Below are 11685 nucleotides of genomic sequence, written 5' to 3'. Positions count from 1 at the left end.
CCGATCTGCTCTGTGTTCTCTCCGTTGTTCTGTCTGCTGTTGATTTACCCTGCCTGTTGACCATTCTAATAAAAAGCTGCAAATGGACCCCTCAGTGTCTGCGACATCATTACAGTTACAGTAATCCTTTAATTTGGCATGGTGCTGTACGGACGTATGCCGGTAGGATGCTTTACCTCTTTAAGCACAACTACGTAAAATGCTAATAAAATCTTCAAAAAATTGTTATTCATAAAATTTGAATAGAGGGTGAAGATATCAATTTACCTTTCAGCCACTACGGTATATATTAAATAATATACCACAATGCAGGTCTATTAATAAATGAATAAATGATCTTTATTGGTGATAAATGATATCATTTGAAGAGCTTTTGGTCTGGATCGGGCTGGACAAAAAGAAATTCTTCCACTGGAACTGTTGATCCAGATTTCCAACAACTATTTCTGCAAGTGTACACCAGAACTGTTCCGAACTCCAATGGAGTGTCTGAGAAGACAAAAACAAATCACATCTTACACTACATACACTAACAAGTAAGATGTAATGTACAGTAAGCCATTCATTATCACGTAATACATCCTGAAAGTATCAGAGGGATAGTTTGAGATAATTACAGGCTGACTTTACATTGTTACAAGTGCTTACCAAAATAAATCAATAAACAGACATGAAATATTGATTTGAGTTCTAAAGGTCCTTGCACATTGAGTCCGAAATTCTCGTCAGAAATTTTCGCTTAAATACGGCCTTAATGTTATGTCAATCATGTTTACACACTGCCTCCGAAACTCTCGTTTCATTTTCAGCATTTTTCGCATCAGTAGCAAGCATTTTGAGAGGTGTTTTGACAATTCAGAGCCCACGAATGATGAATACATCATTCCTATTTTTTTATATATTATTTGAAAAACATTTGACTTACCTGAATTTGTGCCTGCACTACTGAGCAAACTGACCAATGCAGGCATGAGCTGAAATTCGAAAACCCTCGGGCTGCCGCAGTGACCACAGAATGGCACCATCTCATTAACATTGAGAGGCGGCTCTGTTATAAATAGAGGTGATCCGGCCCAACTGTACCTATAGGGTGAGATGTATCACATTTTATTAAAACATGAGTCAATAATAAAACTATTGGGTGTATAATACAATGGATTATCTCATTTTGTTATGCAGAAAACACTGGATGTCGTTTTTGCGTTCCACTGAGTTTTCTATTGTTTAAAAGTGCCTTTTCTATTGTTTTCTGAAGTGCCTTTAGACCTTACGTTTTTGTAACTTAAAAATAATGTAAACTGATTTTATTTTAAGTTGAAGTAAATAATAATAATACTAAAATAACTAAAACTAAAACTGAAATAAAAATTTGAAAAACTATAAAGACTTAAGAACTATAACGAAAGAAAACAAAATTACTGAAACTTTAACAAACATTTGTATAAATGGCCCCTTACAATGCTCCAGGGCTCCAGATTAAAACATTACGATGCTGCTTAAATTATACATGTCTTCCTTCTATTTTTCAGTCTCACAATCCTAAAGTTTCTAAGTTAATTTAGAATTGGACATAACCAAAAGAATGGCTCGTGGTTCAGTGAAAGAGTCCGTACTGAACCGACAGAAATTGTCCGTTTTGACAGCTGTTTTTAACTCCTCCCCCGACTGTAGGCGGCAAATCTCGGCGATCGGTTAAATCCAGTCACATCCGAAGTCGAACATACCTTTTAAGGCTGTTTTGTGAATCTTTCTGACTGACTCATTAAGAGTCATTTGTTCACGAATCAGACAATGCGACTCGTGTTGCTGCTGTAGTAACCCAGAGAGCAACATAGTGTCGGCCCAGATTCGGGCCACATCTGGTACTTGTGGATTCCACGTGTAACAGATGTTGCTGTCTGGAAAGTGCTGGCACTTGATGTAATTTGACAATGTAATTTGATGAAAACACTTATGGACACACAAAGTTTCCCTGAATGGGAATTTTAAATTATTGTAGCACATTTGTAATTCTTTGCCCTATTTGCAAACATTTTAGTCACAGTCTGGGGCCTAATTCTTACTGAATATCAATACTAAAATATTCAATCACCGTAACACTTGTTCAGGACAAAGAGATATTTTCTTCATGAAACCGGTGAACACTTCATCTCCATGCTTGACTGTGGCTTTCTCATATTCCTCCTGAGCTTCCCCACTTCCACAACTAAAAAAAAAAGTATAGAAAATGAGTTGTTACATGACTAATATACAATTTAAGGAGATGTTCATATACATTTAGTCATGTAGTGCAACATACATCACACTTTTGTTCAGATTTTATGTTGCAGACATTGCAGTGTTGGGGCATTACAAGTAACATGCATTATGTAATCAGATTACTTTTGATGTAACGAGTAAAGTAATGGATTACTTTATAAATTTACACATTAACATTTGAATTACTGTTTTAAGTAATGTACTTTTCACTTTAATTACATTTAAAATATCGAATTAAAATTCTCGGTTACACTTTATTTTAACGTGTCTTTGTTACAATGTAATTATATATTTGAGTACTGAGTAATATTAATTAACAATATGTACTTAACTATAGGGTTATAGGTTGAGGAGGGTTAGTTGCATGTAATTGTGCATTATTTACTGTTTTACTATGGTGCATGTAACATATGTAACAAGGACAGTGTAAAATAAAGTGTTACCAAATTCTCTTTTTCAAAACGTTGTCACTTAGACATGCACTCATGTGTGCGCAGGAAAAGTCAAGTATAAAAAGTGACAAAACACGACTTTAAACTTTCAATACAAAGAGTTCTACAGTAGAAGATATAACTCGTAATGTTAAAGCTGCATTCAGTAACTTCGGGATTTCTACGCTGTATTCTCGCTTTTTGCTCGCAGGTTTCTCTCTAGAGCTCCCCCCACAGCTTCGGAATAGAAATTTGACAACACTGTTGTAAAAACTCGTTGGCGATTCTCAGACACCAGAGGCTAGCAGATCAACGACATCAAAGCAGATGGGACATTCTTTAAAACGTCTTCTTCATTCGGGTTCGGACAGCGTGAGGGAGCGCAATAATGACAGCATTTTAGCAGATTTCTTTTGGCCGTAAAGCAATTGTTTACATCGCGAGACCTGATATCACGCGAGACTTCCTGACGTGGCGGCCGACGGCCCGCCGGCTCAAAGTTGCAAGTGCGGATTTTCCGCTCACGGGCACCGGGGAGTGCGAAACGACCACCATTCAACCTGAAATAAGTAATATAACCATTCCAATGACTCCGAAGCTGTTCAGTTAAGGTAAAAAAAGTTACTTGGTTCACCTTTAAGAGATCTTTTGTATGGCATACATACAGACACTTTCCAAAAAATTTGAATATCATGGAAAAGTTTATTTATTTCCATAATTCCATTCAAAACGTTAAACTTCCATAGATTATAGATTCAGGGCCCACAACTTAAACGATTTCAAGTATTTAGTTGTTTATTTGTACATAATTTGGGCTTCCAGCTCATAAAACCCATGAAAACAGGATTTAAAAAATTAGAATATTACATGAAATCACACAGTAATTACACAGTGATACCAGAGAATGTCTAATATGGCGAGAAGTTTCACTCTCAGTACACTTCCGGCTTCTGAACTGGTTGCAGTTCCACTCTGATTCCATATGAGGGCGCTCACAGGACGAGTGCAGAATGAATGGAGGTCAATGGCGGTATACCCCTCAAAATCCACTTTTCTCAGGATATAATTTTTTGTCTAGTAATTTGAATGTTGTATTCGAAAGGAGATGCAAAGAAATTACACATTGCTGGGTGTTAGATTTTTTAGAGTCACTTATTTGCTTTAAAAAAGTCTTTCAAAATGTCAATGACGTCAGAATGCTGACGTCATTAGCAGAATGCTAGCGTGTTATGGGCAACAACAACTCAACCTGTAAGAAATCAAAACGACATAAGTACTCATTCATTCAACTTTCGACCTAAAACCCATGTTGAACTTGCAAAATCTACAATCAGATCTGAGATTTCTCAACGGCAATCGGGTGAAAGAGACTAATTTAGCCGTCTAGCCCCATTGACTCCCATTCATTTTGCACTCATGGCGAGCGCCCCCAGTGGAACTCTGGTGGTACTACAACCAAAATTCGGTACAATAGGGCTTAATAGGGAGTGGACAGGCTCTCCGTAGACGGGCTCTGGTGATACCATGGTTATTGAACCAGGTTTTGGTTCTTTTGGCAGTGTGTGCTGGAGCAAATCCTGCTGGAAAATGAAGGAAGCATGAAGTGCTCTGAAAATGTCCTGGTAGACGGCTGCGTTGACTCTGGATTTAATAAAGCACAGTGGACCAAAGTCCTCTTTTCTGATGAGAGCAAATTTTGCATCTCATTTGGAAACCAAGGTCCCAGAGTCTGGAGGAAGAATGGAGAGGCACACAATCCAAGATGCTTGAAGTCCAGTGTGAAGTTTCCACAGTCTGTGTTGGTCATCGGCTGGTGTTGGTCCACTGTGCTGTCCGCTCAACGCAGCCGTCTACCAGGACATTTTCAGAGCACTTCATGCTTCCTTCAGCAGACAAGCTTTATGGAGATGCTTCCTTCATTTTCCAGCAGGATTTGCACCTGCCCACACTGCCAAAAGAACCAAAACATGGTTCAATGACCATGGTATCACTGTGTAATTACTGTGTGATTTCATGTAATATTCAAAAAAAAAAAAAAATCCTGTTTTCGTGTGTTTTATGAGCTGGAAGCCCAAATTATGTACAAATAAACAACTAAATACTTGAAATCGTTTAAGTTGTGGGCCCTGAATCTATAATCTGTGGAAGTTTAACGTTTTGAATGGAATTATGGAAATAAATAAACTTTTCCATGATATTCTAATTTTTTGGAAAGGGTCTGTAGTTCTATGGCTCATGAATTATTCTAAGATGTCAGAATATAATATTCTAAATGTGTTTTTAAAAGAAAATGAAGATGTATGTTATATAGGCTATGTTGTTGAACACGTTACTGCGTTAAACACTCGCAAAAAAGAACTTCTCAGTAAAAACACCTGCAAGGCCTGGAAGAGAGCGAGCCTCAGCAAGGTGAGAAAAAGTAACGTAACACTACTTTCCATAAAAAGTAACTAAGTAACGTAATTAGTTACTTTTTCAGGGAGCAATGCAATATTGTAACGCATTCATTTTCTTCAACACTGTTGTAAAATCAATCTTCCTCACCTTCGAATCTCACCGACAATCACTCCTTCCCTTTCCTCATACTCTCTAAGCAGTTCGTTTTCATGATCCGTGTCATGAAATCCATCCAAGTCTGTTTCCTCCATAACGCTTATGTAGAACGACTGAAAAACGTGCACATGGGTGGGTTGGAGGGCACTTTGCTGATCCACACCTCCATCAATGCACAGGCCCTGAAGCTTGCTGCTGACATCAGTTCCTTCATAAACACTGTCATTTGGCACTTGTACGCCGCTTTTAGCCACATTCTCTTGCTCTTCGTCGTCCATCCCCCAATCATCTGCATCATCACACCAATCTGTTCTGGACATTGCAGGTTCTGTACATGTCATGGTTTTGTTGTCTTGTCTTCCTTTGATGTCGTCATCCAGGCACTGAGAGCGCAGGACAATCCAACTAGGTATATATAGAAGCGACATGGTCAGAATGCCATAACCAGGGTATCTGCACAATTTTTAAAGTCAAATTTAAGGCTTTTTAAGACCTGAAGAAAACAAAATTAATACCGTACATTAGGGGTGCGCAATATTGACAAAAATATGTCTAGATATTTTCAAAGTTTTGTTGATAATAATTAGATGATAATTTACTGATTGTGTTTTTGTACTGGTACCCTGGCTGGTTTAGGCCTGTTGTTGACAGAAGACTCATGAAGATATTCATATTTTTTATATTCTATCTATGCAGTGGTCAGTTCACAGTAGTGACAGAAATTAACATTTTTATTAAGGGGCAATATTTGACACCTTAAATTGATTTCCAGGGGCATTTTCACCTATATATGGATGGACATTGTTTCTAAACGTATTTAGAGGTATGCATCACCTTTTATGTCAAATTCTAACATTCAAATTAAATTATATTAGAAGAATAACACAGTACCAATGTCAAATTAAATCATTAAATTAAAATCCATCCTTGCAGTGCAGAGGTGACACAGAAGCGGCATCAAAACTGGCATTAGCCTACTATATTTACACTTCATTTACAATTGCATAAATAAAGCTATTCAATATTTAAATATGAAATGATTTATAATTTTAACGTTTTAATTAAAGGATACTTTAAATATGAAACTGAAACCACCAGTAGGTGGCGGCAAGTCACTGTCTTAATATGCGAGTTGTTGGAGTAATTTATTCAACCGATTTGTTCAAACGGCTGATTCATTCGGAAAACAAGTGATTGTTCATTGAATCGTTGAAATGATTCGTTCAAAACGCGGGTTTCAGTAAAAAAAAAATACAAAAATCAACGCTGTCTGTTGGACCACGGCTTCATTATGAAATTCTCGTCGGCGATATAACGTGAAAATTGACAATATTGTGTCCAAAAAGTAACTCACAATGTTAATTTTATTGTTATTTTAACTGTTGTATAAAATAAATAGCACATTTGCAATTGTGCAAAGGAAAACGGCACTCTTGTTCATGTGATATTCTAATATAACACCATAATATGATATAAATATAAGACAAAAACAAATTTTGGGACATCTACTATAACTGCACTGACACATCACGCAGTGAAAGCAAGCATGAGAGAAACGCGATGTCAGCTCGCACTCGCAGTGCCTCGTACATAGTTAAAACAATGATTACAATATCATCATAGTTAGTAGACAATATCGCACACTCCTAAGCACATAAAGAATGAACATTTACTCGTTTTCTTCTCTCCTCTCGCGTGCAGGAGACAGACGTAGGCTAATATGCTGCCGTAAGTGACGCGAATTGTCACGTGAACAAGCAAATCCACCAAGATAGAATTTAAAAAATAATACGTAGGCCTGGCCTAGGCTAATTAGATAGTTTTAATTTCGAAAGCAGTCTAAGTCAAAGTGTCATCTAAAATTTAAGACCTTTCATAAGTAAAAATAAGACATAAAAAAAAATGACATATGACTTTTTATGGCCTTAAATTTTAAAAAATCTAATTTAAGACCTTTTAAGACTTTTTAAGGATCCGCGGGGACCCTGCAGAACATAAAATCTTTCAAGGAATAGTTGAAGAAACACATTTGATATGAAAATAATGGCCTAATCTAAATTGACAAGCTGTTACCTTTCTGATTTGCCAGAGCACTGTGGACTGGTGCAGGCAAATACATTGATGGTTCTGTGGTACGGAGACGCCGCAAGGGGGCAGTAGACTTGCACAACATGAGACAGGCATTTCTGACACAGACTGCATATGGGATACTGGAGAGTGATTATTGGAAGCAGGTCCTGTTAAAATGAAAAATTCAATGAATACAATGTGTGTGTGTTTATTGTATTTCTTGTATATTTTTGTGTGTATATATATATATATGATGTAATGTAATTGTGTGATGTAATTTCCATCAAGAGGTGCATTAATTATTGGTCAAGATCTTGTATTGTCAATGCAAGAGTCCAGCACTCTGTAAAGTTTACTCCAGCACATCCCAAAGACTTTCAATGAATTTAAGGTCTGGCCTCAGAGGTGCCAATTCATGTGTGAAAATGATTCTTCATGCTCCTCCCAACCATTCTTTCACAATTTGAGCTTGATGAATCTTGACATTGTTATCCTGGAATATGTCTGGAATATGTCTTCCTACATGGTTGTTTGAGAAATGAAAAGCTACACACTCCATCAAGTAGGGTTAGAAGAACTGTTGCCAAACATAGGCTATAACATGCAGAAATATAATCACTGCAGTAATGATCCAAATCATAGACTCTTAAGCATTTGCCTATTTACAGTGAGGAAAATAAGTATTTGAACACCCTGCTATTTTGCAAGTTCTCCCACTTAGAAATCATGGAGGGGTCTGAAACTGTCATCGTAGGTGCATGTCCACTGTGAGAGACATAATCACAAAAAAAAAAAATCCAGAAATCACAATATATGATTTTTTAACTATTTATTTGTATGATACAGCTGCAAATAAGTATTTGAACACCTGTCTATCAGCTAGAATTCTGACCCTCAAAGACCTGTTAGTCTGCCTTTAAAATGTCCACCTCCACTCCATTTATTATCCTAAATTAGATGCACCTGTTTGAGGTCGTTAGCTGCATAAAGACACCTGTCCACCCCATACAATCAGTAAGAATCCAACTACTAACATGGCCAAGACCAAAGAGCTGTCCAAAGACACTAGAGACAAAATTGTACACCTCCACAAGGCTGGAAAGGGCTACGGGGAAATTGCCAAGCAGCTTGGTGAAAAAAGGTCCACTGTTGGAGCAATCATTAGAAAATGGAAGAAGCTAAACATGACTATCAATCTCCCTCGGACTGGGGCTCCATGCAAGATCTCACCTCGTGGGGTCTCAATGATCCTAAGAAAGGTGAGAAATCAGCCCAGAACTACACGGGAGGAGCTGGTCAATGACCTGAAAAGAGCTGGGACCACCGTTTCCAAGGTTACTGTTGGTAATACACTAAGACGTCATGGTTTGAAATCATGCATGGCACGGAAGGTTCCCCTGCTTAAACCAGCACATGTCAAGGCCCGTCTTAAGTTTGCCAATGACCATTTGGATGATCCAGAGGAGTCATGGGAGAAAGTCATGTGGTCAGATGAGACCAAAATAGAACTTTTTGGTCATAATTCCACTAAACGTGTTTGGAGGAAGAAGAATGATGAGTACCATCCCAAGAACACCATCCCTACTGTGAAGCATGGGGGTGGTAGCATCATGCTTTGGGGGTGTTTTTCTGCACATGGGACAGGGCGACTGCACTGTATTAAGGAGAGGATGACCGGGGTCATGTATTGCGAGATTTTGGGGAACAACCTCCTTCCCTCAGTTAGAGCATTGAAGATGGGTCGAGGCTGGGTCTTCCAACATGACAATGACCCGAAGCACACAGCCAGGATAACCAAGGAGTGGCTCTGTAAGAAGCATATCAAGGTTCTGGCGTGGCCTAGCCAGTCTCCAGACCTAAACCCAATAGAGAATCTTTGGAGGGAGCTCAAACTCCGTGTTTCTCAGCGACAGCCCAGAAACCTGACTGATCTAGAGAAGATCTGTGTGGAGGAGTGGGCCAAAATCCCTCCTGCAGTGTGTGCAAACCTGGTGAAAAACTACAGGAAACGTTTGACCTCTGTAATTGCAAACAAAGGCTACTGTACCAAATATTAACATAGATTTTCTCAGGTGGTCAAATACTTATTTGCAGCTGTATCATACAAATAAATAGTTAAAAAATCATACATTGTGATTTCTGGATTTTTTTTTTTTTTTTTTGATTATGTCTCTCACAGTGGACATGCACCTACGATGACAATTTCAGACCCCTCCATGATTTCTAAGTGGGAGAACTTGCAAAATAGCAGGGTGTTCAAATACTTATTTTCCTCACTGTAAATCCAAACCGCAATTATTTTTGGCTTGACAGTGTATATTAATACTTTTTAAGGAATGCATGCATAAACTATAAAACTTTAATTATTTTTAGAGTTATTTATCAACATAGCAGCTGATAAACTGCATTACATATTCACAGCAGCGCTGCCGCCATCTTAGATTTTTAACAGGAATCAAGCGAGGCTGCAAGGGATAGATATTCATCTCTTCAGTGGGTTGTACTATTGTTTTTTTTTTGGGTTATCCTGCAGACGAGACACTAAAAAATTCTTTCCAAGAAATGTCATTTGGCAAAAAACTCCAGACAACATGAGCTGTAGAAAATTATAAGTGATCTAGAAGATTTATACAGCTTTTTACTAAGGATACCATTGAAAACACGGCAAGTCCATCCCTCGCTTTCGTACCTGTTATGGCGCTGCTCTGAAAAAGGTCTATTTATTGACCATTTACCTATTATTTGATACATCATATCGTTTATAATTATAAATAATATCTGTATTAAATATTAACTTCTTGGCTTAAAAACATGAAATCAGTTGAATCGCGCTCATTTAGTAACCTTCATATTGGAATATACAGTCAAGAGAATCAGTTCAAAAGAACCGAGCCAGCCAGGAGTCGAACCTAGAATCTTCTGATCCGTAGTCAGACGCGTTATCCATTGCGCCACTGGCCCGATACGTGTAGCGTATGAACATACGGGAACTCTCAGTATACCAGTGACCTGATTCAAAAACACGATTTAACTTATTTGATGACAGCTGTGTGTGAAATTTCAAATTACGTCGTTGTAAAACAAACGTCGAAAACCTAAATTAAAGTAATTTGAAATAACCGAGATGTTTAGCCCCATAGTTAGCTAACTGGCTAGCTAGCAATTGCCTTCTTTTAAGCACTTTTATAAAGCTATAAGCATTTAATGTTTACTTCAGCAAGTAAAGAAACCTGATTTAATTTCGCGTAGATCTCAAAGTTATTGACTGTCTACATGAGGATTTTTATTATCTAACAAGATAACCAAACGTTAGCTGTCAAGCAGTGTCTTTAGCCTTTAGTTAGCATGACACAATCCCCGAGTATATGTACAAATGACGTTTCCTTTACCGGTCTATCTCCGATTTTGTTCGTGCAATAAGATGTGTTTTTCTTCTTGTCAATAGCTCCATCACATATTCCTACGAGAACTGTCTCGTGTATCGATGTTGCCATGATTATTGAGCAGAAGTCCTCAGTCCATGTGGTTCTCTGAACACGTGGAGAGACTAAAGTTGACACTCGTCGCCTATATTACCGAATCGTTTTGATATTAATAGTCTTGAACGTGTTTTATCAAATCGATACTGGTCTATAATTGATATTCAATCAGAAATTATCTGTTTAATTTAATATTTTTTTTTTTTAGCAATGTATGTTATGTCTCTAAGATTTATTCAAATGATTGCAAACGACATTTGATTCCGTTAAGTGAGCTGCATAGTCAGTGCATACATTGTTTTGTACATGTGAATTTATTTAATTATTCATGCACGTGAAATGAGACTGTTGGTTTGAATTTATTTAATTATTCATGCACGTGAAATGAGACTGTTGGTTTTTTTATTTTTTTTTATTTTGGCAGTAATGTCGTATCGGGCCAGTGGCGCAATGGATAACGCGTCTGACTACGGATCAGAAGATTCTAGGTTCGACTCCTGGCTGGCTCGGTTCTTTTGAACTTCGATTCTCGAACCTACATTGTGACGGCTCTAATCGAGTCTGGCATTTATCTTCACAGCAACCTGTCAGACGGCCTTATTTTTGGTAGTGACAACCAAAAATGAGCCAAAAGCTGTTTGCAGCGCTTCGAGAATTCTTCGAGGAATTGACCAATGAGAAAAATGCCGGTGAAACGTCACTGGCCAATCAAGTGTATGACCGTCGCTAAGGCCCAGAGTGATGCGTTGGCCAATCAGGGAATGACTCATGATATTGACCAATCAGGTTTTCGGCGGGTGTTATAATAAGATTGAATCCTCATCGCTACTCTAACACTAACATTTTACCATTGTAAAAATACATAATTATTTTTGACTGGCACAGTTGCATTA

General features: G+C 37.9%; 1 protein-coding gene across 1 annotated transcript; it reads right to left on the bottom strand.

Annotated features, from left to right (window-relative positions):
• Positions 1-309: 309 nt before the first annotated feature.
• pdcd2l (programmed cell death 2-like) lies at positions 310-10940 on the bottom strand. The gene is made up of 6 exons (XM_084396915.1): positions 10703-10940; positions 7317-7480; positions 5235-5648; positions 2093-2206; positions 926-1083; positions 310-489 (listed from the first exon to the last, which is right to left on the bottom strand). Exons 1-6 carry the CDS (start codon positions 10805-10807, stop codon positions 359-361), a joined length of 1086 nt encoding a protein of 361 aa, XP_084253041.1. The 5' UTR covers positions 10808-10940; the 3' UTR covers positions 310-358.
• Positions 10941-11685: the final 745 nt, after the last annotated feature.

The sequence above is a fragment of the Rutilus rutilus genome, assembly GCF_951802725.1.
Source record: "Rutilus rutilus genome assembly, chromosome: 23".
Taxonomy (NCBI): domain Eukaryota; kingdom Metazoa; phylum Chordata; class Actinopteri; order Cypriniformes; family Leuciscidae; genus Rutilus; species Rutilus rutilus.
Note: the sequence above shows the minus strand (reverse complement) of the source record. Positions and strands in the feature narration are given on the sequence as shown.